The 27,550-nt window shown below is 50.2% G+C and overlaps 1 protein-coding gene and 1 long non-coding RNA gene across 2 annotated transcripts in view; both read right to left on the bottom strand.

The window, feature by feature from the left end:
* Window positions 1–221: 221 nt before the first annotated feature.
* Window positions 222–15,017, bottom strand: LOC144158959 (uncharacterized). Its single transcript, XM_077690174.1, has 4 exons — window positions 15,003–15,017; window positions 8,272–8,375; window positions 1,641–2,009; window positions 222–630 (listed from the first exon to the last, which is right to left on the bottom strand). Exons 1-4 carry the CDS (start codon window positions 15,015–15,017, stop codon window positions 222–224), a joined length of 897 nt encoding a protein of 298 aa, XP_077546300.1.
* A 2,772-nt stretch (window positions 15,018–17,789) lies between these two features.
* The window catches only part of LOC144145987 (uncharacterized), a 180,535-nt gene continuing 170,774 nt past the window's right edge, over window positions 17,790–27,550 (bottom strand). Inside the window, exon 3 of the long non-coding RNA XR_013317637.1 lies at window positions 17,790–18,035. This is a non-coding gene — a long non-coding RNA (uncharacterized LOC144145987). The remainder of the gene's footprint in view (window positions 18,036–27,550) is intronic.

Below are 27,550 nucleotides of genomic sequence, written 5' to 3'. Positions count from 1 at the left end.
TCGGTACGAACAACTCACCACAAATGAGTGTGTTACTGGGACAAATTGCAATTTGCTTTACATATTATAAATTAAGCTAAACTTGCGCGCTACGTCATTCATTCATGGCGCTACGTCATTGATTAGATTGCGTTGCATTGAATTCTAGTTGACCGCATAAAATAATAATTACGCAACACTACAATATTCGCAGATATTTATTCTCGTACAAATTTTTCTTGTTAACACTTGAAGCATGCGCGGCTGCCTATCCACGTCGCAATGTCAAATAATATTAAACAATTTTTGGCACCAATCATGGCGGCCCCGCAGTCAACCCGCTGTCGCAGCCAGCGAAGGCTGGGCCTTTCTGAGACATGTCCAACAGCTTGAGCCGACAGCTCCCCAAGTTCTCCAGGGGCCGTCGAGGAGCCGCAGGCTTCAGGCTGAGCTTGGGGCCACCCGGCTCCCACGAGTGCTGCTTCTGGGCGGGGACCACTCGTGCCAGAGCGAGCAGCTGGTGGCTCGGCTCTGCGCACGGTGCTGGAGTCATTGCGAGCACAACGTGCCCATCCACCCAAGCCAGGACCCCAGCTGAAGGACCTGGAGAAAGCCGACCCGACCGGGGACGTGGCTGGCCGCGGCTGCATCCTGCACAGCATGCGTTCAGGACAGGGTTCAGAGAAGAGGCGACGATACGAAACGTAAATGATACACGTTCACGCGAGGGGGGTCGGCCAAGGCTAAGTAGGCGAGTGGGCTCCTCTGGGAGCTGCTAAGTAAAAATGAGTTGATAGAAAAAAAGGATGACAACAAAAAAGAGTTACTGATAAAATGACACTGCCGGTCCCTCCGTAAGAGGCAAATAAAATCCGCAACAATTACTTACAGTGCAGTACTTCACAGCCCGCTTCCTACCTGCACTTGGAAGATGGTACACAATTAACGCGCACGAAAAAGGATAAAAATAAACGATTGCCCGAATCGTATCAACCAAAACTTCCGAGTAAACTGTTAGCAAATAACAGCTAACTGACGTGTACATAGACGCGAATAAAATAGGAAATCACGTTTTCATGACAAAGACCTTCAGCCGCCCAACAAAGAGTAACCCCGTCACTGAAGGCTACCGGCTGCGGGGACGTGCCAGTGCCGGCCATGACGGATGGTGGAATGCCTGCCACGTTGTGACAACACGGCTCAGTAAACCAACCAAAGGAAAACAAGGCAACCCGATACGCCATAAATTGATTGAGCCAACTAACCATCCACCGTGGTAATGGAGTTGTATGCTAGTGCTACTTAGCGCGATACCGTGAGTTCGATTCAGGCCGTTTTTCCTACGAAGGGGGAAAAATTACCGTGAGTCGGGATCGCGGTGCACATGGACTATCTCTAGGCGACGTCAGTTAAACCTTAATCGACCAGTATGGAGTTCCTTATATCCAGGTTCAGAACTTGACATCTATATTGTATTTTAACAAGGGAAAGCCAAACAACAACAACAACAACAACAACAACAACAACAACAACAACAACAACAGCAACAACAACAACAACAAAAACACATTGAACACAACGTTACAATTAAATTTGGAATATGTTAGACGCGCCTAGGAAGGCGAAAAAATCTAGGCAACCTCGCGAAAGTAAGCGCTTACGAGTACACGAAAGACGTCAGGTCGGTGATGCGCTGGGTGTCGGAACGGGGTGACGAACGCCGACGAAGGGAGTACGGTGATTCGCTGCCCATTTGGTGGCCCCACTCCTGGATGGACGCCCCGAGGGTGCCAGCCTGCCTCCAGCTGGTGAGGCTGCCAGGGCCAGATGCTCGCCAGTAGCAAGAAAAAGCCAGAAGCCTTCGGGAAACTCGGACCCCGGAATTCGAGCCAGCCGAGGGGCTTTTCCAGCCTTGATGCGGTGACCGTAGATGCTTCGTGTTCAGCAGCTGCTTCATGACTGCCGTCTCGAAGCCGTGCTGCTCCGCTCGTCCCCCCCTTCTATCCCGTGGCGGAACACCATTGGCCTCCCTGATCAAAAAGAGAAGCAGTTAGGGGGCGCAGTTTTGTACGCGTCGCGTCCTCATTGGCGTGGCCATCTGTACGTCATAAGCACGCGTAATGTCGCGGCCCTGGGGCTCGAATCCTCGCATGACGTCGCGAGCTCTCGCGTGACTTCGCCTCTTTTTCATCTCCGTCTTCTTCTTCAGGGCAATGGCGTGTACCCGCGGAGGGCAATTGGCCAGGGTTTGAGAACGGCCTATTTTGTTAAGTGCGTATTTTGGAATTGGTAAAATAATGATAAAGGGAAAAAAAGTCATACGCTTCATAGGGGCGGAGGAAGACATAAAGGAAAGCACATACCACCACTGGGGTCTCCCGGTGGGCGGGATGAATTCACGAAGGAGGGAGTAAATTTCTTCCTTTGCGTGGCCAACGCTGCTAGTGCCGGATTGAAGCATCGATGAACGTTTTACCTTATGACGAAGGCATCGAATGGGTATAGTGAGACAAATTCTACGGGCGAAGCACCTTAGGGTCTCGGGCTGCCGGTGTCTGATGTAGTCACAGTACTAAAACACCGGGACACTCGCTTTCCAACGCCTCGCGCTAGAACGTTTCATCTCCGTGGGCAAAAAAGCGTACGAAAAGAACACACCGAGGTACTCGTTTTCCAACTCCTCGCGCTAAAACGCTCTGTGCTTCAAGGACACGAGGCTTTCACAGAAAATCTATATAGCTCGACCCGCAAATGTTTTCATCTCCGTGGGAAAAACGCCAAGGCGTAAGACGCCGAGCACTCAGCATCGAAACCGCATTATACACTTCATCATAACTTCGAATTCGCATCATACAACGAAACCGGATCTGCGAAGGAATGTTTGACATCCACCTGAATGCAGCCATACGGCTACAAAGGAAAGCTATACAGCTTCCCGAGAAACTTCGCAGTTGAAGAAAAATTCGTCCTGGTCCAGAATTCGAACCCGGGACCACGGTTTAAAGTTGGTAGAGCGCCTGCTCCGGTTGCGCGCGGTGGTCCCGGGTTCAAATCCTGAACCAGGACGATTTTTTTTTTCAACTGCGAAGTTTCTGAGGAAGCTGTTTAGCTTTCCTTTGTAGCTGTATGGCTGCATTCAGGTGGATGTCAAACCTTCCTTCGCAGAAACTTACTCACCTTGGGGATTTCCCCTAAATCTGGTCCACCGAAGTCGTATCATACACTTATACACTGCATGCTTCGCCCCTCCCCATGTTTCAGCTTAGTGGAGATGGCCCGGTATTTTTTTTTCTCTGGTCTCAGAATCGGCTTCATTCAAATAAAGGATGTCGGGTTTCAGGTTCATTACAAAACAGGCAAGTGTAGGTTGATATTTATCTATACCTTCTCAAACAGAAGTTTAATTTCTGAAGGTGACATGCTATGGCTTTTTCATGACCACCGTATGCCGCCCGTTATTCCAAGACTGTCTGCACTATAGAGTGTACGCAGCCGCCATTGTTGCGCCGCCGAACAGATGGGAGAGTTGTGGCAACTTTCGTTTAAGCTCTCTGAGCCATACCTCTGCACCTCCTTTCTCACTTTTGGATTCCCTAAGAGGCGTATCCACCCACCTGCTGATTGCTAGTCGCGTCGTGACTACGTTGATTTGGAGTAGCGATATTACTAATCGTTGTGGCACTCCCGTTCGGGTGTGCAAAATCGTTGCGTCTGTACGACAGGGTGGGATCTCGAAATTGCGGTCGGCCAGGAAGCTGTGGATGAAGCTTAACAATCTTTTCCCTGGGTACGCTGCACTTATATGGTTGTTCATTTTCGGGTTTTATATTTAGAAAAAAAAAAAAAAACGAGTGTGTGTGTGTGTGTGTGTGTTTTTGGGGGGGGAAGGGGGGGGGAGGGGGGTGCGCAAAAATCGGGTGCTATGTTTTGAACTTATAATCGGGGAGAAATCAGGTCTTTTTTAAAACCATTATGAAATTCAGGTTTTTTTCTGGTTAAATCTACAGATGTACTGAGCAATACACTCAGCTTATTTTAGACGGTATCACGAGCTTTTTAAATCTAACGCGTTAAAATTGGTGTTTATTTCAAGCTGTTAATCGGGGGGACATCAGGGTTTCTGGAAATGCTCTCCGAAATTCGGCATTTGTTTTGGAATGAATCGGTAATGATGACCGTAGAGCTTATAGCTTCTAAGAAATGAAACATTTTATTCACGAAAAGCTGGGCATCGATTTTTCACTCATCCTTGTTTACATACAGTATCATCTGCTTGCGCAACATCTTGGTTTTCTTTCGAGACCTGTCTGATCGCTGAACGTATCTCAACTGGGAGAAAGTTCTCTCGAACACACAGCTTCCATTACCTAGGCACAACCATGTCAGCGCAGCCTTTGCCAGCCTGAGGTAGCGAGCGGTACAGTCATGCCAATGCTTAATAAGTTCGGAAGCTGTATCGGAAGTTCCGGGTGGATCGGACCCACGAAAGTGATCCGCCCTTCTCGCAGTAAAACAGCTGCGTTTGTACTCTGTGCAGTGACCTTGAGTTACAGTAGTCTCGGGGCTCAGTACCCCTCCCAGTACCCCTCTCTTTCCCTTTCCTCTTGTAATTTCTGTCCCTCTCCTGGTCGCTAACACTCCCATGCCTGATCGTACAGGCGGTGGATGGCTTGCTTGTCCAGCGCGTACTCCGGGATCAAGCAAGACCTGGTGACGAGCCAGCTGCTAAGCTAAGCTAAGATGTTGGTTGACATTCCTGCATTCCCTTTACCTTTATTCCTTCCTTCCTTGTAGGGGGGGGGGGGGCATGGGCGAAAAGGGCCCGAAACTGTCTGACGTGGGGTGTCGACACCTTATCAGGCCCGTTGGGGGTAGGGGAAGGGGCCTTGCAAGGAGTTGGGTAACGGGAAAGATAAAGAGGAGATTTAAATTAGGTGAGAGATAGAAGTTCGAATCGGGGAGGGCGGCAACTGCATTGCGAGTGCGCGCAGAAAGAACACCGTGGGAAAGAGGGACCAGAAAGGCCCAGGGAAAAGCAGCGGCGGCTATAAATAGAAGTCAATGACTAGGGGGAATGCGGAAGTGGTTCTTTTGAAAGTACCTCGTTTCCGGTGGGCATGGCGGCGCGCGAATAAACCGCGGGGATCCCGTGAATGGGGAGATGAGAGACAGGCTGCCTAGGGGTGGTTGCTGTGGACGACTACGAGCATCTACACTCGATTAAAAAAAGAGAAAAAGTAGCCGGTGCAGTTCGGGGGGTCCCATAGAGGGAAGGGGGAGGGGGGAGCCAGCCGCAGAAAGTGTATGCCCTCCACCGGGCGGATGTCCTAACAGCCGCACCTGACACTCACTAAAAAAAGATTGACCACTCACTCACTCACTCACTCACTCACTCACTCACTCACTCACTCACTCACTCACTCACTCACTCACTCACTCACTCACTCACTCACTCACTCACTCACTCACTCACTCACTCCCTACGACGCTGGCAGAAATCAGCAAGGTTAGATAATTGTTCTCGACAAAAAAAAAAAAAAAAGCGACGGCTATTAGAATGTTATCGTCATCCCGGCCCATTTACATCTGCGGCGGTATGAACTCTGGATATGGCAGCCCAGCAATCTGTTTTCGTAATTATCACCGCTTCTCTGGAGCTACACGGTCACAATTGGATGCGCTTTTCAAATCCATACATGTAGTTATTTTCTGTCAGCTTACAAGATTCTGCTAGCAGCTGCGGGTCTTGGAAGGCTGAAGACGACGAATACAAAGAAAAAAATGAACGGAGAATCAAGAACTTTCTGCCTCATTTTTTTCTAAATCACATGTTAACTGTGCGGTTGTGTGGATCCCTGGGTATACAGTATCTTGCTCAACAAGACTGGGGAGCCTTGAGCTGGTTTCGAGTTGTCGCACTGTATTGGATGCGTGCCGAAACCAGGCATACATATAAATTTAGCACGATTTAGGCATGATATCCCGCTCAGTGCCAATTTAATGCTATCTTTGATAGATGAGAGTACCCTCCTTTAAAATTGCACATCGTTTTGTGTTTTCTGCAAACATGAAGTACCCCTCACAGCCGTGAGATACCGCCTTCCGTAATTAAACTTGCATTTGAGCACCTGATGATTAACATCAACAGGCAATGGCCTGTTTTGCAATCAACCTGAATAATTTATTTCAATTTCGCCTCTTTTCAAACCCGTGAAAAATTTATCTCACTGCCCATTCGAATGCCTTGGTCTTGAATTAAATTTACTGTACATTTTTCATATGGGACTAGCAGCGTTGACCACACAAAGGAAGAAAATTTATCGCTACTTCATAAATTCATGCCGGCCACCGGAAGACTCCAGTGTTGATATGTACTTTTTTATGTGTTCCACTCTGTTATGGAGTGTATACGATTTTTTCGCCTCTACTTGTCATTCTACTTCCAATCCTAAAGTACGCATTTATAAATCCCCTTTTATGGGTACGCGGCGTTACTGTTGAGGACAAGAAGAAGGAGAAGAATAAGAGGAGGAGGAGACGATTTTTTGTTGTCTTTTTCTTTTTCTCTTGTTTTATTCTTTTTTCCCTCTTAAATAAACCGGGTCACAGTGTAATCGGTACAGTCAGCTTCTTGGCCAATCCCCCGCGTGGGTATGCGCCATGATTCAAGGGTACCAATCAACCAATCAACCACCCGAGAGCTCGCAAAGTGATGCGAAGGTTCGAGCATGACATTACACGTACTTTCGTCATACAGCTGGGCAAGCCAATGGGGACGCGACGCGTTCGGGACTGCGCTTCCGAACATACTTCGGTTATTGTGCGAGGAGACCAATGGTGATCCGCCACGGAATAGAGAGAGGCGACGAGCCGAGGAGCACGACATCGAGAAGGCAGTCAAGGCGAACAGCCGACCATGGAACATCGTCAGTCCTGGTATCAGGGATGGAAAAGTCCCTCAACTGGACCTCATTTCGTGCTCCGAGCTGCCCGAAGACTTCTGGCTCATCTGCCTCCTGGTGATTACCTGGCTCCGGCGCCCGCCCTTCCCGGCTGGCGACCTGACTGCGCTCCCCGTGTGTCCGTCCAGGAGTCTGCCCTGCTAGCCCACCGCGCATGTCGGCGTCTGCGTCCACTGGGCAACGCGGCACCGTGGGCCCTTCGTCGGCGTTTGTCTAACCATGTCGACACCCAGCGCATCACCGAAATCACGCCTTCTGTGTACTCGTAAGCGCTTCTTTCGTGAAGTTGCACAGAATTTAAAAGTTCCTTCGAGTGTCTAGCATATTTCAGGTTGAACTGTAACTTTGTCTTCAATGCGCTTTTTTTTTCTTGCTTTCCCTTGTTCAAGTAGTACACATCTTGAGATTGTAAGTTCTGCACCTAGGTGTATGGCCCACCGTTGTGGAGGACTACGGGTTAATTGGCATCACCCGGGTATCTTTAACGTGGTCCGCTATCTGGACAAGCGGAAATTCGTTTTCCGGCTTCGTAGAAAAAAACGGGCGCAAAGGCCGGGAATCGAACTCCCAGCCCCGCGCTTACAAGCATGGCGCCTCCGTTTCTATTACCAGGATAAATAGTTACCTTGGTGAATTTATTTACGTTGTATAAAGTTGCCTTCTTTCCTTTGGTTAGTTTACTGAGTCGAGTTGTTGTCACCCCGTGGCAGGTGTTTCATCATCTGTCATAGCCGGCACTGGCATGCCCCCGGCGCCAGTAGCCTTCCATGACGGGGTTACTCTTTGTGTGCAGCTGAATGTCTTTGTAATGAAAACGTGATTTCCTTCTTTGTTCTCATCTCTTTAGACGTCAAGTAACTGTAATTTGCTAACAGTTTTATAATTATTTGGAAGTTCTTGTTCATACAATTTGCACAAACGCTTCTAATTTTTAATTTCCTTTCTGTGAGCTAATAGTTTTTTAGCAGCTTCAAAGTGGAGGGGGTGTGTGTGTAAGGTACTGTTGTGTTATTAGGGAATTTATTGCTCTTTCATTTTTTCTGTGATGACCTTTATGTAAGTACAAGCCCAAACTTGTGTACCGACAGAATTGTTGTATAATTATTGAGTGCATCGTGTTTGTATAGGGTAATTCCTTCGTTCTTAACTAAAATATTTACCTTTTTCGAGGTGGCCTTTCTTGTAGAATTGCGGCGCAATTAGTAAAAGCGTGTGGATAGACTTTTTAGGGACTCTTTTTATTTTTTTCGCCAGTTCGTTTTTACTTAGCAGCTCGAAGATGGACATCACGGCCTACTTTGCCCTGGTTGATTCCCCTGGGGGCACTTGCCATTTCGTTAAGGACATTCTTCTACCCATGCGGTGCAGGTTGCAGCCTCTGCCACCCATGTCCTCGGTCGGGTCGAGCTCTTCCAGGGCCTCCAGCTCGGGCTCCTGGCCGGGGTGGATGGACACGTTGTTCTCGCAGTGACTGCACTACTATCCACTGGATGTCGTTCACCAGCTGCTTCCTCTAGTATACGACTGTTCCCCGCGGAGAAGCAGCACTTGCGAGAAGAGGGTCGTCTCCGACCCTTCCTGAAGCCTTGGATTCCACGACGCGCCCTGGAAGACGTGGGGAGCGGCCGACCGAAGCTGCCGAGAAGGTCTCGGAAAGGCCTAGCCTTCGCTGGCTGCGACAGCGGGTTGACTGCGGAGCCGCCAGGAGTGGTGCCTCGACTTTTTGAGGGTCATTTGGCGTTGCGATTAGGATTCGCAGCCGCGCATGCTTCAAGTGGGGCCTAGAAAAATCTGTGCGAGAATAAATATGAGCGAATATTGTATTGTTGCGTATTTATTATTTGATATGGCCAATTAAAATTCGATGTAATGCAATCTAGTGAATAAGGTAGCAATGAATAAACACGGGTTTTGCGCGAAAATGACACCACATACAGGAAGGACAAGACGAGCTCCTCCCGTCCTTCCTTTATGTGTTGTCATTTTCGCGCAAAGCCCGTGTTTATTCACGAAGATGCACCTACTCGTCCAAGAAGTCCTTGTGAATAACGTAGCGCCGCAACTTAACGCACCCTAACTCAAGGTGTTACGTAATAATATGCAACGCAATTTGCCCCAGCAACTCCCTCATTTGTGGAGAGTTTTGAAGCGAGGCCAATCATTCCTCGGGGCACTTTGAAGGTAAATAGAGGGCTTTGAAGGCAAATAGAAAAAATTCTGCGAATTGCCAATACTATTGGACAATAATTGACAATAATCTGGCTAAGTGGGAAGATGGGGGACAATGCAACTGGAAGCCATCAATTATCTGTTCTTGTCTTGCCGTCTAACCACATTTGATGTCTAACCTGGCGTGTCGGTGTTCAGATTATTAGTGACAGGGGGAATGGGGGGGGGGGGGGGGGGTTCTGACGACGTTTTAGAGCAGTTGCAAGTTGGGCGAGTTGGTACGTGTTCATACTTAATCACAGCGCGAAGGACGGGACAGACAGACAGACAGACAGACAGACAGACAGACAGACAGACAGACAGACAGACAGACAGACAGACAGACAGACAGACAGACAGACAGACAGACAGACAGACAGACAGACAGACAGACAGACAGACAGACAGACAGACAGACAGACTACATTTCATCCCTTCTAAACTTGCAACTGTCCTACATTTCATTCCTTCTAACAGCGCCTGTCCAGTGGTTTTTCTTTGTCTGTCCCGTCCTTCGCGCTGTGATTAAGTAAGGACGTTCTAGAGGCCGCATTATGCAGCCACGAGGGCCACATTCGGCCACGGACCGTAGTTTGCCGACCCTGCACTAGAAGATAACGAACACAGTCAGTGACGATCGTATGCAAATATTTTGGCCGCGCACCGTGCATGGGGCTGTGTTGTGTTATGTAAATATAGGAGGACACATCTCTGCAGGCAGCGGACGTGCAATTTGAGGCGTGTTTCGCGTCCTTTAATTGCGCCTAATGTATACCTACTACGAACGGCAGGGCAAATGCATACCTATTCGCTAGTATGCATATACCTTGCTTTTCGTAAATCGTGCTGCGTTATATGTTATCAGGAATCATTTAGTTTGCGAAAATATAAAACAATATTTGCACACGTTTTCAAGGCGGTGCCAGGCCAGCAGTGTCAGCTGAGTCGGCTGCGCTTCTCGCGTCCTCTAGCAAGCTCCCGCTGAAGCAACCTCTTGCAGTTACCTCAAGCTATAAAAGAGCAACGTTATGTGTTTATGCTACTTGTGAACTTTCTTTTGTCGACCGTACGCCAGGAAGTTAGACCACCCGACCTGGCGATACTGACCCACGTCGCGACAATCGCGACAGCTGGCTCAAAAGAAAGCCGATAAATTGGCTTGTTGTAGCGGATATTATTAGATGCAAAGCATCTCTTTGTCGGCCCTCCGTCGTCCGGCGTCCGCAACTCTCCTCCTCGTCCCCCTCTCCACTCCAGCTGTGATAACGCCGCTCTCCTCCCCGGCGCTCGGCTCGTCTCGTGCCGGCTCAGGAAGACACCGGCAACACTGTCGCTCCAGGGGCCCTAACCAGCTGCGATAACGCCGCTCTCCTCCTCGCCGCTCGGCTCGTCTCGTGCCTCCGAAGACAAGGCTGCACAGAGGAGAGCTGGCGACGCCGAACGTAAACGGCAGCGTCGAGCAGCGGATTCCTCGCTTCGAGAACGAGAAGCCGCTTTGAAACGCCAGCGGCGAGTAGCTGATCCAGATGGCGTTCGGCAACGTGACAACGCTTCGAAACCACAGAGTCGAACAGCGGATTTCTCGCTTCGAGAACGAGAAGCCGCAAAACGTTCCCCACTACTCGATAAATAAAGAAGACATTTAATGCGCTACTACACGTGTCTTTACACTAACAACCAATTAACACGCTACTACTCCACGGCTTTGCATCCCCTCAGGGTTCCCACGTGGGAAGATGGTGTAATTTTTTTTGTTTAGCCTCTGCAACTACTTTAAGGGCTATTTTATTCGCAGTCACTTAAACGCACACAACACGATTAAATTAAGGGCAACCAACTTTCGTTCTGGCTTATAATTGAATACACATGAAGGGCGGCGAGGGTCGTCTGCCTTTGTATTGACCAGACGCGTCGGACACGAGGGGGCGCTGCATGTCACCAAAACTTAGAGTTCCTGTATATAGCTCCTCTAGGGAAGCAGAGTTGCGCGTCCATCCGCCATCTTGAGTTCTATGTCATGTGGGAAAGCCACCCCTCTCGTACGTAGGCCGCCGTGCCAGCAGCTGCGGCGAGGAGGAGTGGCGAGGAGCCGCCGGACAAAAACTGGCGCACGATTCTCGGCTGCTTCTCAGCTGAGGCGCCGCCGCTGCCGCCGCTTCCACAACCGCCGATACTCAGTTGAGCAGAACTGACTGAATACGGGGTGTTGTGCGCAGCACTGAAAGCGGGCTTTCCTGTCGAACTGGAACCCGCGGCATGTGGCAATCAGACGCGGAACTCTTGCGCTACGCAATATACAGGAACTCTAGCCAAAACTCCAGCGCAGGGGCGGTATTCCAGAAGGCCCGAGTTCCGACTACTCGCGAGTTTCCAGCTGCTTGGGTTGTGAAAGTAGTGATAGGGGAGCATTCGGTACACCTCGAGCGAAACCGCCGTAATCGCGCTCAGCACGCCTGGCGCATATTCAGCGCGCTGTATTGGGGACACTTACGTTGATAAAGTGCTGCTTGTGCTATCTTCCGCATGCAGCACCATTTGAAATCGATCTGCGCTACTCATTCCCTAGCATAAACTAGATAACCCCACTGTTGATTTGAAATCACCAGCCTGGCTGTTGGCCACGCCCGGCACTGGGCGATCCGTTTTTCTCGGTGTTCTGTTCTTCCCCTGAATTATGTTTGCTACGTGGCTTGAGTGTAAACCCAGTGCAGATCTGCGCAAGCACAAACCAAGTAAGCAAAGGGGTTCGCTGTAGCGAACGGAAGGCGCCCTGCTCCCGACCATCAAATATGGCTTTTGTTTACGGCTTGCTTGAGTGTGCACGGCAGGCGCTTGTCAGAAATCGTCGTATGTCAAGAGCGTGTTTGAGAATTTGCGAGTACATTTTAGACGTTGAAGTTGTGTCATTTGTCGTCCGCTGTGTTTTCACGGTGTATGAAGAAGGCTCCCATGGGAAAATCGTGTCGTCTTGACCTCTCCTATCAGCTCGGACAATTATGAACTCCAGTTAGGATTGAACACCCCCGCGAGTGTGGCACCGTTGGCTGCAGGTGGCCTGGGACTTCATTTTTGTTTTGTGCTAAGTTTTTGTCGATGTTAGCGCGCATCAAATGACGACTTCGTGGCTACGACGCTACTCCCACACAAAGTGGACGGCATGGGTTGGTGTGGTTTCGGTTGTTACGCTGCGCCCGCGAATGGGCTGGGTGTGTGTGACTGACATTAGAACTCGGAGGTAACTCGGGAATGGTTTTGCACGGCCGAATTGAACTCGGGACGCCCGTGGTGGCCCTGCTGCGGCGTGGTTTATTTTTATGGTCGCCGTAGCAGGCATATTTCTACCCCGACAGGTCTTCTAAACGAATGAATAATTTCTAGCTCGTGTTTATCTCTCGGAAAGTGCTGTGCATTGGTTGTGCAGTCGTCTGGTGATAGACCCCCGTTTGCGACGACTTATAGGCGGCTTTCGCTCCATGACCGCGACGGGCAGCTTCTACAGAAGCGTTGGTCGCGACCGCATTATCGACCGCCATCAGTCAACCGTCAGCCAGTGTGTGCGCAATATGATCAGCGGAGACGTGTTTGCCAGACCTCGCCTTTCTTTTTGGTGGCTTGGCTTGGCAGGCATGGCCAGGCATGGCTTCCACAGGTTCCTACCGCACGTCTATCCGTCTGCAGCTGGTGTGGTGCTTCAATTATCGTCTGTTCGCAAAACAGTTTTGAACGAGGCGTTGCATGACCGTGCGGTTTGTATATCAGCGTGGCAGACAGTTTCGGTCACGGGGTTGCGTGACGCGCATTTCTTGTGAAAACGCTACTGGCAGGATTAGCTTATTACTTATACTGTCAAGGAGACAGTCGACGCACCGATAGCCGGTTGTGGTGGTTTATTCGCAGCGGTGAAGCCGATAGGAACGCAGGTCCGAGCGTTGACATAACCTTGCTTATTTCCATCGAGGAGAGTCTGCGCGGCACGGGTCTCCGGTGCGCCCCGCAAAAGTCGCAGCTGCTGATCGTGCCCCCGTCGGGCCGGTATCACAGAAGGCGTCGGCCGAAGCGGAGCGCAGCATCGTGGTGCGAGCGAGCGACGGCACGGCCATACCCAAGGCGACGAGCATACGCGTTCTCGGCATGCACGTGGACGCGAGCCGCCGCTACAACAACACCACCGTGGAACGGCTGATCACGAAGATGGGCATCGCCACGCGCCTCGTCAAGCGACTGGCGACGCGAGCGCGCGGCATGAGAGAAGCGAGCCTGCTGCGGTTGCTGCAGGCGTTCGTCGTGAGCCAGGTGGCTTACGTGGGACCGTTTCACGAATGGAGGACCCAGGAACGAGCCAAGATCGACGCGGCGATCCGCAAGTCATACCGGGCGGCCCTGGGCCTACTCAACGGCACGAGCAACGCGGCCCTCGCGTCTCTGGGAGTGCACAACACGCTTGCGGAGATCAGCGAGGCGCAGAGAGTGGCGCAGCTGGAACGCCTGGGGTCGACCCGGACGGGCCGGAGACTGCTGCAACGCGTAGGACTGGGCTGCCCCTTCGAGGAGGAGGACGAGCTGATCCCGCTACGAGACGACATAGCCAACAGCGTGGTGGTGCCCCCGCTCCCGAAGAACGTCGCGCCGGGACGGAACTCGGAACGGAGAATGGCGCGGGCGTGCGCGCTCGCCAAGGAGTACACCGAGAGAGGCGATGCGGTGTTCGTGGACGCCTCCAAACATCGGGACCGAGACGACGCCTACGCGGTGGTGGCGGTGCGAGCCGCCACGGGAGAACTACTGAGCGCCGGCAGCGTGCGCGCCAAGTCCGCCAGACAGGCGGAGGAGGCGGCGATCGCGCTGGCCCTGCTCCACCCGGGGACGAAGACGGTGTTCAGCGACTCCAAGTCCGCGATAGCCAACTTCGCCAGGGGCACGGTGTGCAAGACGACGATGCGCGTCCTTTACGGCATCGGAGAGGGAGCGCGCAGGAACACCAGCACGACCATCCGGTGGTTTCCGGCTCACATGGGCCGGGAGCTCCGCAATGGCCACCGAAACGTCAACGAGGTAGCCGACGCCGCGGCCCGTGATCTCGCCACGTGCCGAGCCGCGCCAGCGACGGACGTCGACGTCGACGAGGAATCGAGCGAAGAAGAAGACTACGACGCGGAACCCCTGACCACGTACGGCGCGACGCTGCGCTGGTACAGGGAAGAGAGGCGGGCCTACCCTCCGCCCCATCCGGGGCTCGCGAGGAGGGAGGCCGTGCTTCTGCGGCAACTACAGACTCGGACGGTGCTGACGCCGGCGCTCGCGCGCCACGTGTGCCCGGACCTGTATGAACACTGTGTGTGCAGTGTTTGTGCGCGAGTGACCGCGGACCTGACCCACCTGATGTGGGGTTGTGAAAGACACGACGCGAGTGACGGGAAGCCGACCCTCCGTCCGGACGTTACGGACTCGATCGGCTCTTCGGAGCGCGAACACCAGCTAAGGGCTATCCAGCGGCTCGAGGCTGCACTGGGCAAGCAACGGCGAAAGGAGAACCCGCACTCCTCTCGGCCTCCTCCTGCGGGAGCGAGGGCTAGGGGAGACAGCGGCGGCACTCCAAGTAGCCCGCGCCGACCAGACGCAGGCCTCGGGGTCGGCCCGACGCCGCAGTGAGCGGCGAAGACTACGGGACGGTGAAGCCCTGCGAGCAGTAGTATTAACTCTATGCCTGCGAGGCCTGACCCGTCCCCGACTGCAGGAGATCCCATAAAGTCCTTTCTCTTTCTCTCTCTCACGCATGCACCTTCTGGGGTTCATCTTCTTTCCCTGACACGTCTTTGGCCCATATTCCTGGGTACGGATTGGACATAATCCTACCTTCCTCTTCCCCATGGTTGTTGCTGGTACGTCGCATACCCCGATAGATTGATGGCCCGTTGCATCTGTTCATTATCCTCGCTACAATACAATCAACGGCGAGTGCCTATTGTCAGAGGCGATCTTTACACATTCCAACGGTTTGTTTTAGCTTCACCGTCATATGGCAGGAAGCAGAGCATGGAAAGCGACTAAATAGGAGAAGCTAAGAATTAGAGTAACCGCAGGACGCCAGAGAAAGGGTAAGCGGGAGTGGGAAGTGCGCGAAAGAAGAGAGGGTTATGAGAGGATTGAACTCTATGAAAAAAAAAAAAAAAGACGACTGTGGACAGCTTCGTCGAACAAGAGCGATGAAGAGCAAAATGAAACAAAGCAAACAAATCTGAAAAGTTGTTGTCCTTATTGCTATTCCTTCCTTCGTAGGACATGGCCACTTGGGGGACAGGCCCGAAATTGGGAGCTTTGGGGAACTTGATTGATTGATTGATCGATTGTAGGGTTTAACGCGCCGACGCAACGCAGGCGATGAGGCGCGCCGTAGTGGAGGGCTCCGGATTAATTTTGACCACCTGGGGATCTTTAATGTGCTCCGAAATCTCGAGCTTTGAGGAACTAACGTGCCCGGATCACAAAATTCATAACACTGTGAATTTGAAAAGTAACAATAGTAGAATAGTGCGGGCAGCGGGAAGCCTGAACGTGATGTCACGAGAGTAGGACAGGTGCACACTACCCCAGCAGAACCCCGATTATAGGGAGGCTGTGGCGTGTTCCAGTCTGCTTGCTGACGTAATTCACACACTAAGACGAACAAATGAAAGATACGAAGCTGACGCAAACACGTAACAACAGAAAAGAGGCCGTTTAAATTAGTCCGTGCTAAAAGACAAAGAAACGAAAGCGAGGGAAAAGGCGCAAGTACAATGTATTAGAAAAGAATTTGCTAATACGTATCGCCAGGCTTTCGCCTTAAAAACATGTAGGCAGACTAGACCACGCAGAGAAAATTTTGTGTGGAAAAGCGGAGGGTTTCGATAACGTAATACGAGCAGCAACTGTTTTGAATGAGGCGCGCTTCTATCAACCGCTTTCTATCTTTGCCAGTCGGCCGTAGCACGGCCTTCGCGATCGGCTGCCGGCGGCGCGCCGTTGCAACGGCGCGCCGCCGGCAGTCGATCGCGGAGGCCGTGGCCGTAGTCACGTGATTGCACTGTCTGCCACTGACGGCGCGAACTACTTCTTAGGACGAAAAATTTTAAACAAAAAGGTCATATGAACGTCTGGACTAAAAAATAAAATGAACTTTGTAGTGAAATACAGATTAATAAAGTAAAAGTACAAGAAAATAAACTAGTTGGATTTGCTTGTCCCCAGTAGCCAGTGGTACAGCAGAGGAGCGAGAGAACGCAGTGAAAGATTCGCCACGCCCTAGTCGCGCATCCTTGCCGCGCTGCCCTGGACCGATTACGTCACCTCAATGTTGAGCAAATAGCATGAATCGCATTTTTAAAGCGTTTTAACCCTGGCCTGAAATATTATCATGAGCTTATTATTATCACCCTTGCCTAAACTCGGGCCTTCTGCACACACCAGGAGTCCTATACATTTCATTTACCTTCAAAACAGTCCAGAGGTGTGTTTGGAACGAACACAACTTCACGCAATGCGTTGCAAGTCTGAACCGCGATTAACAGGTGATCGGTTGCCCCCTGCCCATCGTAAATTCGGCACTCACCTTTTGCGAGGGCGAACAGCAAATCACTGAACTCTGGCGCGCAAGCCGAGCAGGCTTTTAGCCCCGTAGACTGTACATACCCGATGCGAAGTTGAATCTATAGAGAAAGGTAATCCCGAGCATGACAAGCTCAGTCCACCCGCAGAAGCCCTATGTCGCATTTCATCGCGTAGCGAACGCGTTCACAACACACACACACACACACACACACACACACACACACACACACACACACACACACAGCTTCGGTCGTCGGCCTGGCTGCAAAGCTTCATTCGGACAGTCAGCGATGTCACGGCTATCCAGCGCTGCGGAAGGGCGACGTGCAAACCACGCTACTCATTTAAAAATACAGGAGCAACGAACTTGGCCCATCAAAGGCAAACTACTCTACACAGATGAGCGGAACTGTGGAGGGTCGTCGCACTGCTTGCCGCTATGTTGGAAACAATAAGGAGATACGCATGCCGCCTTGCGTACGCTCGCTATTTTGCTGAAATAGCGTCCGCTCGTCTTCCGTCTGCTAAACGCAAAACCGGCTTAGCGTACGGCGTATGCGCAGTGCGACCGACGCAAGTAAATAGTGTTAGCTAAGTGTATGCGTACGGCTGCGAACGCTATTCCAAAACTCTCCATTATTGGACGTCCACGAGCAGTGTTTTTCGTTTTTGCGTATTCTGGTTCATATTTTCATGTTCTAATTTCATTTGTCCATGACTAGATTAATTCAGTTTCTAAGAATAAGCCGTAGCAAATGCTGAAAGCTCCCGTCCGTCCTTCCCCCAGTCCGTCCCCCGTTGCGAACCGTGTAGCGAACGCCATTCGGAGACTGACCAGAATTGGTTACTAGCGGCAAGATTAAAAAGCCCTTCGAGAGCACGAAGCGGAAGCAAGGTGTCTCAAGCTTTCAAATGGACACTTGTGCGGTCGCGTTCACTTCCCATTAAGGAGTCCTTAGGTGTCCTCGTATTTTTCCGTTATTTCTTTCGTTGATTTTTTGTCTTTCTTTGCATACAGCCGATAGTTCTCCCGTTGCACCAACAGGTCACCTTTATTTTGCACATCAACTGGATCGTACCCACATGGGAGACTGGGGGATTGATCTTAAGAGTAAAAGCGATCCAAACAATAACCGCTAACAAGATGGCCACCCTGTGAAGGCAGGAGAAGAAGAGGAAGGACGTCGGAGTGCGGTCGAGCTGGAGTCCGTCGCAGAGTCTCCACGGCGATCGTCTGAAGATGAAACGACAAGTGGTCCTAGCTCTTGCAGCCTTGTACTGCCTACTCCGAGCATCATTCTGGAAGGAATGGGAAGAAGCCCCATCATGACATCTTCGCAATCGATCACCTCATGCCCACTGGGCAGTGCGTTTCGCCCTGTAACTAGTAACAATGCGTTCACGCCGGAGGATGTAACAAGCACCGTGAGTATGCCAGACCACTTTGCGTTCTTATTCGATAGCTTGACGGACGGCCAAGTTTCGGAAGGCATTTCGATTGCCCCAAAACTCTTCGTAGTGAACATACGACTGCTTTACGTTATCAGAATTCAAGAGCTGAAGCGCTAAACCGTCAACCTAGGCTTTTAAACGCACGGGAATAAATAAAGTAGTTCTATTAGGAATCCGTACGTGTGGCCATGCGAAAGCGCTACGTTTTATTTCCAGCTATGCAATCATCTATGTCTGTCGTGATTGGCATCTTCTGTTGCGACAATGTCTTCAGTATTGGCCTGGCGTGCTTTTTCGCGTCGTAACGGTTGCGGTGGTGTCGGCTAATTTAGCTGTGGCCAGCGCCTGCCTCGTTGCTTACCGTCCGCGGAGTGCCGTCCGACGGCACTCCAGCTCAGCGCTACAACCATGGCTAGGGTGTCGTCCGACGACATTACAATTTTTGGCTGGCCTGACACACATCAGAACATCTTCCGTTGTGGTGTAGAGGTTCCGTCCCAGCTTCCTGACACCAAGGGTGGTAGTTCCAGCCCGGCTCTTGCCTCTTTCATTTTTTTAACTCTAATTTTAATTATAATTGTCATCACTTAGGTTAGTTTTCGGTGTTTTAAAAGATTTTTTTCTCTAGTTTAGGTTATGTTAAGTTAGTTTAGGTTGAAGAAAAAAGACCAGGACGCCGACCACAAGTTATTTCAAGTTTAAAAGAAATTAACGTTTCGGCTTCCACGCGGAAGCCTTGGTTAATGGAGGGTGATGCCGTGGCACACACGGCAATTTCTCATCGAAACACCGGTGGACGTCGCTTTAGTCGAATGCTTGTAGTACCATCGGACGGCACTCTAGACACAGCCTTTTGTGTTTCCCTGCTTCGTCTTCCATGGCGTGTACATCGGTGGGCAACCCGCCTCAGAGCCGCAGTGCAGGTACACGTTAGAGTTCATCGCAGCAGAGGCCGCACAAACATGTCTTAAGCCTGGTTATGACCACTGCAGGACGAAGGCCTCTCCCAAGGATCTTCAGCCACGCCTATGGAGTGCCTGAAGGGCGATAGGGTGATTGTATAATAATTGGGAGGTTTTTAGCAAATGTACTCAACCAGGGTTGCTAAATCCTTGTCGGGTGAGGTAATGCTGTTTGTGTCCCAGGGAGCCTCACCTAGCATGGTTGAACCTATCTAGTACAGCCTCCCGTGGTATCCGGCGGCGTTGTATACCGGACCAGGCAGCATTTTGAAGCTGGAACAGCGCTGTAGGACGGCGCTTTGTGGCAGGTGGATACAGCGCCCAAGGAGAGCAGCAAGGCTGCCCATGCGCTTACTCTGCCCCGAAGGGCTTTCCCACTATGCAGGAGGTACCAATGAGGGCTTGCTTCTGGCCACTGCAGGACGAAGGCCTCTCGCAACGATCTGCAGCCACGCCTATGGAGTGCCTGAAGGCCGATAGTGTGATTGTATAATCATTGGAGGTATTTAGTAAATGTACTCAACCAGGGTTGCTGAATTCTCCTCTGGGGAGGAAACTCGGTTTGTGTCCTAGGAAGCCTCATTTAGCAAGGTTGAACCTTGCTAGCATGCAGTACAGCCTCCTATGGTATCCGGCGGTATTATATACCAGACCAGGCAGCATTTAGAACCTGGTACAACGCTCTAGAGACGTAGCATGAAAGGTGCATAGAGCACGCAAAGTTAAAAAACGACCCGGAGGTTAAAAAAGAAGGTCCCCTTCTCCCAGAGTAGTTGGAGTGGCGCTGGCTACCACCCCCAAGCGCAGTAAACACTTACCTTAACATCAATACCCGAAAAAGTGGAGGGGAGCACAGCCCCGCTGGTATCGTAGTGGTCATCGCACTAGACGCGTATTCTGGAGGTCGTGGGTTCGGACCCCACCCGGCGGGCATGTTTTTCTCCATTTTCCTTCTTTCTCTGAAAAATTGTATTCGTCTAAAGGATAATAAATGACCACCAGCATTTTCCCCGTTTCTTTTCTTGACTTTCTTGATGCCTGCCATTATTTCTGTTCTTAATCAACGAGCTCCTCATTTCCCCTTCTGATTCAATGCCGCGTTCTGTGGTCGGCTTATAGCTCGAAAGCGACGACAGAAAAGGGCCTGTCAACGCGCTCCTGTGCCTGAAACAGTCAGCTATCATTGCTGGGGCCCGGCGTCCAAGTACCCTATCTGCCTGGCCTTTACAGTTAAGTGCCACGCCTAATAAATAAATAAATCATCGTCCTACTGCATACGCCAGCATCCACCCGGACGCAACGATATATTTAATTTTGGTATGCACAAAAGTACCTACATATTTCCACCTGAAGCCGCTAAGCAAGGCTCGCCTCCCTTATCAAATAACCTTGAGCCGCGTCAGTCATTTTAGTGAGCAGAACGATCTTTGAGGATCGACCGGAACTTCTTTTGGTCTTTATCAATGTCCTCATTGTTGCATTTTCATATGATATTGCAGACCACCGAGGCATTTTCCAGAATCGGGCCGCAGGCAGGCGGGTACAACTTCAAGAGGCATCCAGAGGTATGAAATTCGCTCTGAAGCCTGCAAACCATATCCAAGTACAAGGGAGTTCACTGCATAGGAAACTTAACAAGTGCGGTGTAAAGCCAAGTTTTACAGACAAAAGTACTCGAAGATTACTGTGCTCGAAAACTCCGGTTAGAAAGAGGTCATGTAAGTTTTAATTTGAAGGAAGGTCATGTGCGGAGGAGTAACAAAGCACCAGATTTTCGGTGCTTTAGAATAAGTTCATCTTTTCACCCGTCACTAAATGTATGGATTTCTGCGGACGAAAACGTGCAGTCGCTTCCACCTGGAATTTGCTTAAAGGGGTCATGCAGACAAAACACAAGTTTGGTTCATTCGAAAGATTGCCTCGTTTGAATCAGTCTGACACCACTTTTAACGCACACTTCGCTCAAATAAGCTATATTATTAGGAGAAAAGGGAATGGCCATGCGACTTACTAGCTCATTTTCCGCAACAGAACTTATGATGTCTAATGCCCAGCTGTGCCATTGGCTGAGGCCGGCAAAAGCAAACGCAATTTAGGCAGGGCTCATAAACTTGCTGAAGCAGCTATTCGCTCTTAAATGAAATGCATATTTATCTTGCAGCCGTAAGAATGGTAGGGTAAACAATGAAAGTTAAGAAAATACACGTAAACATATAAGTACCGATGCGGACTGCTGTTGGTACTGGGCGCGCTAGACTTCTTTTAGCTGCAGAGCAGCCCGCCGCTTTAGAATTGTCTTACACGACACTGGCTGATTGGTGTAAGCGACGTTGTCTTACATGACCCTGTTTGTCGAGCATGCCCCATGTTTCACGCAACAATTACCTCCTACCTAACAAAAACAAGCCAGGAGCAAATACGGTCAAAAACAAAGCAACGGCGTACAACGGTCCGCGGCTGACTACGGTAGCGCCATCTGGGAAGGCTGACGGTAAGCAAGGCTGCAGAGTTTCATGACGCACTGGAAGTTCGTTTGGATACCCGCCCTCATGACGTCATGGCAGACGTCACGAAAACACACGATTTGGTGGGAGAATGAAAATTTTAACCTAAAGTGATTAATTTCTCAGTGAACACGGCATCGTTTGCTGCCGGACAAGCGCGGGGGGGCACTATTAAAACACGAAATATTTCGAATAAAACAAACTTGTATTTTTTCTGCATGGCCCCTTTAAATACTTCATCTGTCGTCATAAAGCATTAACGACCAGAGGGCTTGTGAGTGGCTAGTAGGTTATTGTAAAATAAGGGAAACCCGAGTCCGCCACAATGTGGGGAGGGAAGCTTGCGGAAAGCCATGGAAGACTTTGCAAAGACTTGATTTCTTGCCATATGCCGTATCATAAGAGGAACTACTGCAGGAATGTATCCTTTGTGGGTCACGAAAACACTGCTTGTATGGATGGGACAGTTCCGTATTAAAAAAGGGCCTCCTCACGTAAAATAGAGGCCGTCACATACAAATTATAAAATAGCGAGCTCACGTCGACAGTGAACTGATTCAGACGTTTCTGATACAACTCTGAGGACAATCGAGCGAAGGTAATGCAACGTCCATTCAGCGTCATCTGAAACCACTACGACGTCATGTGCCGGTATCGAACCCTACGGCATGACGGTAAAAATGATTTTGCGGACGGTAGATGTCCTCTTACCCTCGCGTGATCACGCTCATTAACTCATTAATTTTTCAGCTAGGCATCTGGCTGATGAATGCCGGGGTTACGATAACGGGCTCGGTTTTGAGCCAGCTCCCACGCACTAGCGCCTATCTGCCTCTTCTGGTGTCCGTACGTTGCGCCGGCGTGCCGTGGCGAAAATGGTCAGGCACCGTCCAGTACAGTAAAGTTAGGACTAGAGGTCCTAGTGAAAATATGGTCTCTCCTCTGAAACTGAATCTCGGTGGTGCCCGAATAATTGCCATGCAAGCGTCGCTCCTTGTTTTGCACGTCCTTGGTCTTTCTTGCTGCGCTTAACGGTGATCTAAATGGAGCACGGACTAGCTGGTACCTATACGTTGTGGCTCATACAGGTTTTGATTAGTACATTTCTCAACGTTGCGTGTTTGTTGTGGACCCCACCCCCTTAAATGACTCCCAATAATATGAGCCGTTCATCATCCGCGCTCCCTTGCAAAAAAAACTGAAACAATTACGCTAACACGGCACAGACACACACACACAAAGAAAAACAGAAAAAAAAGGGCTGCCGTTGCCCGCTTGTAATTGTGTTTCGTGTTTTAGGTTCCATCACGAAGACGAACCGTTTGCATCTTGACAGCTGTAAGTAATATTACGTTTAAACCCAATATTTTGTAGCGCTTGCTCATTTGGGAAGTTGTGTGAAAAGTGGAAAAGGGTATCTTTAATCGGTGCCCCGTTCGAATTACAGAAAGGGTGCCAACGTAAATGTGTTGACACATTTACATGAGGCGAATTTCATAATAATCCGTAACGATAACACTACTTCATCAAACATAAACAGTGTTTACATGTGGAAATGTTGGTATGCTTCTAGAACACAGCCGGTAAGATATTGAAGGGAAGAACTTAGTTTTCCGTTCCGAGGGGCGCAGTCACTCGGAGCCTCATATTCAACTTAAAATAACGGCTGATCGCATGGCCGTGGGGACAGATCCCGCAGGGTTTCACGGCCCGATGACATCCTACAATGGTGGCGCTCCGAACAAGACAAACTTTTGTTTCACTGAAGGCGTCGTAGGAACTATATTAGCTGGCGCATAAGCTTTGCCGGATTGCTATTTGGTCAAGGAAAACTAAAAATGCCATTGACCAGGGATCCTTGAAAACTTTTCAACATTCTAGCTGAACGAAGTTCCGGTATAGGAAAAATTACCGAATTTTTTATTTCCTTCTCAGGTATTCTGAAAACACAATTCTTCAGGAAACCACGGTAGAAATATTATTGCGTGAGCAATAGGTGGGGCACGTCGACAAAATTACTGCTTCCATACACGTCGCTCTAACAGAGCGAGCGGCAGAAAGCACAGAACGATAGAGTGCAGACGGTGCGTAGAGAGCTGCATTCGAGAGTAGAGAGAGCGCCGTTGTCAGAAAGACCTCAGTCGAAACGTGGCTAGGCACCTGCCTTCGCCGACACGCCAGTTTCGTGGAGTGGTGTCTCGATGGGTCCTGTGTGTGTGACTACTGCCACCGCTTGTACGAAATGTAAATTCGAGTCTTCAGCCAGTGCAGGGTGGCAAAAGAGGAAAGAATTGGAATTGTTGTCTCAGACGACACTGGCCGACTGGTGTAAGCGACATTGTCTTACGTGACCCTATTTGCCGAACATACCCCATAGTTCACGAAACGATTACTCCCTACCGTAACAAAAACAAGCCAGGTGAAAATACGGTCAAAAACAAAGCAAAGGCGAATAGCGATGCGGAACAGTATAGTGGCGCCATCCAGGAGGATTGACGGTAAACAAGGCTCCGCAGTCCGCTGCAGACTGAACAGCGCACTTGAAGTTCGCTTGAAGACCCGTCCATATGACGTCATGGCAGACGTCACGAAACATTTTTCGGGGGAAAATCAAAATTTTAACTTACATGGATGCATTTCTTAGTGAATAAAGCATCACTTGCTGCTGGAAAAGCGCTGGGGGCACTATAAAACACCGAATCTTTCGAATGAAACAAACTTGTATTTTGTCCTTTAAGGACTCGCGAAATTTACTGCCTTGGAATATGTGCGGTATCCCAATTCGCGAAAAATAAGGTCCGGAAAATTATATTTTTTTTTAGTATCTGGTGTCTACAGGAAGAAAAGCTTTTCAGACGGAGTTTAACAGCATGCGATGTCCTCAGGAAAACACTTTTCAGGAAACGCAAAAAGAATGTAGATCGTCTGAGGCCTCATTCAAAGATATGATAGGATTCCGACTTATTGTTCGCTAAATATATAGTTCTATAGATACTTGGTAAAGTTTATTGTTGGGCCTTTCACTATCTTAGCGTCATTCTAGAATTTCAAATACGCAGACCGCAGCATCATGCACCAATGAAGCCTCAAAACCGCTCGAGAGCACTGTAAAGCTGCTGACCTCTTTCTCTTAACACGGATCGCAGGCGGGCCAGTTGGTAAATATTTCTGAGATTAACAGCGCGAAAGAACGGGACAACAGAGGAGTAGTGCTAGTGTACCCCTCTGTTGTCCCGTTCTTTCGCGCTGTTTATCTCAGAAGCTCTTTCTCTTAACCACGTGGGAAGCTATTCCCCATTTTCCCCTGTAACTACTTGTGTTCCCTAAAGGGAGGTTAATGGGCGTTCATGCATCCCGCTTACGCGGAAACCCCTCCATTTTAGAGGGGAACGTGTGGAGCAAGCCCTTGTCGCCTGCCGACACGAGATGCTGTTGACGGTCTAACTTCACCCGGACGTGCGGACGTGCGCGTATCTTCTTGCCGTTTCCGCAACGGTGCGGGGCCGCCATATCGGACTCCGTCTGGAGCGAGGCGAAAGCTCTTACGCTCACGCTGTCACCAGGTGCCCGACAGGCAGCGTAATATAGGCCTCTGCATCGATATTCCTTTCTCCCCTGTTTCGACGTTTGCGTCTGGGATAGGGATTAGTCTTATGCGAGGGGGTAAGGGAGAGTTTGACACCAAAAACGTGCACCTCGAAAGATGAAACATACCAGTCATGTCTAAAACGCTGCTCGTATTGAACGGCAAGTTTATGAAATCGCACATGAGACGGTCAGTGAACGGAAATCAAGCTTGAACACTAAGCCTCCGTGCAATGCACGTAGAGACTTACAGACCGTAACTACAGATCAGTCGAGTAGTAAGGTTGTAATTTGTTTAACCCTCAAGCTGTAATTTTAAGTGCAGAGCACTTTAGGCGCTCGCCTTGTCGTCCTAGCTCGTTCGCTCGACCCAAGTATATAGAGCACCAAGGCGGCGTCCCGGGGTAACGCTGTTGTTCGCGGCGTATCCCAGAGGCTTCGAAAGCGAAGCGGTTTATGTAGTCATAAGTGTTCGAAACTCGTGAAACGCTGACGCTTGTCATACATCTTCCCTTTGTTTAGCGCGAAGAAAACTATAGGTATATTTGAGAGAAAATATACGTATTTAACCGGCAGCGCTCGCGTTCCTTTAGTTAAGGACGCCAGTTGGGTTGGTTTTTACGATAGTAAACGCAAAATGTGGCAGTGCAACGCCGGCATGTTCGGGGAGAAAAGCACAAAGAGAACAGAACTCCCGCTGGCGCAGTTTCAGGCAGGCGGCGAGCGAGCACTGCGAGGGCGGGAAATTTGCATTGCATGGGGTGGTAGCAGTAAGCGGATAACGGCGGTACAGCCCATTAAGGCGAATCACTGGTCTGCACTTCCGACAGCTTTCACATTGAGTGGAACGGCTTTAATTTTTTTTTGCCTTTAACTAAATACCGTTTTTCGCCATTTTGTTATCACCGCCATCAACTTCTTACTGCTTCTTAGTTCGTCAGCACCACTGAGTACTGAAGAGACCTAGCTAACTAACCGAGCCCAAACCATCAATAAGATTTTACTGGCGCAACCATGACAGGACTTGACAATTTGGCGTGAGACTGGAAACGAAGACCCTATCCGAAGCAAACACCAAGGGCTGCTACACTCATTATTCCTCCGGACATGGGTTGGCCGACCTGGGATCAAGACACCTTTGAGCCACTGCTGAGGATGTTGCCTCCCAACAAGAATCCGGGTCCTGGGCAAGCAACGATGATGAAGTCGATGCCGGGTAAGTGGGATTTGTTGCGTTTCGCTGCGGGTGGCATGGCACGTATGTAAAAACACGGCTTGATTCCTCGTGAAGACGCATGGCAGGTTGAAGGGACCAGGCATGGATGGCATCGACCCACAGGTTTAGTTGGAGAAGTGAGAAGTAACTTATTGGATGACAATGAAAGACTACGATTGTGACGCTCAAGTCGTTATATTCCCACTTCCGAATTCGTACATGGCGGCCCGCGTCGGAGCAGAATCTTGAAATGCGGCACTTGAAGCAGTAGTGTGAGCACGAGTTTGGTGACGTAACTTCGAGGTTAGCATCTTAAGCTGGAGCACGAGTTTGATTCGCAGGATGAGGCTTTCAGCAAAGGAGATCGTTGTTTGGAGGTTAACGCGACGGGCCTAACTTAGAGTAAATGCGCATCTCCGAGCAAGGGGTGGCAAGCAGAGTTATCCTGTCCTGAGTTTTGTGGAGCGGGAGCCCTCAGGTACCGACCCCATCACTAACGCCGCTTAGTCGCATGTAGCAGGCCCTGATGGACTCGTTAGCAGCAAGAAATGTGCTCAAGCCATCGATAGGTCAGGCACCACGCACGAGGTGGGAGCACCGCCCACACCAGTTTGCAGGGGACCACCGCCCGCAAAAGCAGGCAGATCAGAAGGAATCCTGATGGAGCGACGCTAGATGAACTTCCAGCTTAAGATTTGACCGATAGACACTGAATCAAACAAAATCTCTCCGCGAAAAGTACGGCTGGAGAGCTCCGCCTGTAGAGTATTAAGCGTTCGCAGGCATATGAGTATGTATTTGTTGCTGCCTGCTCTAAGGCACTGAGAGGGTATCGGTTGCCGCGCGATGCCGACGTGCCGTTAGGGTTTGATGAGATCAAGGCTGGAGTTTCGCCTGTATTTTCGTAAGCAGGGAGGAAGCAGGAAAACGATGTTTCAAAATCGACGCAATCTGCACACGTAAGAGCAGCTTCGGGTATTGTGCAGCTGATAACCGAGCGCGGGGTCCTAAACCCTGTTCGGACTTTCGATCACATCTCAGTCAGCGAGAGTCCGAACAACGTGGTGCACGTAGCTTGGGGACGCGTGCATGAAG

This window comes from Haemaphysalis longicornis, unplaced genomic scaffold, assembly GCF_048455015.1.
Source record: "Haemaphysalis longicornis isolate Haplotype H1 unplaced genomic scaffold, Haemaphysalis longicornis Haplotype H1 scaffold_1, whole genome shotgun sequence".
NCBI lineage: Eukaryota > Metazoa > Arthropoda > Arachnida > Ixodida > Ixodidae > Haemaphysalis > Haemaphysalis longicornis.
The sequence above is the reverse complement of the archived record's forward strand: the minus strand, read 5'-3'. Positions and strand labels throughout refer to the sequence as shown.

Coding starts and splice junctions, on each gene's coding strand:
- LOC144158959 (XM_077690174.1), bottom strand. Junction 2,010..8,271: donor AGAATGTCCTTAACGAAATG/GCAAGTGCCCCC, acceptor CTTTTTGATCAG/GGAGGCCAATGGTGTTCCGC. Junction 631..1,640: donor CTGACGTCTTTCGTGTACTC/GTAAGCGCTTAC, acceptor CATGCTGTGCAG/GATGCAGCCGCGGCCAGCCA.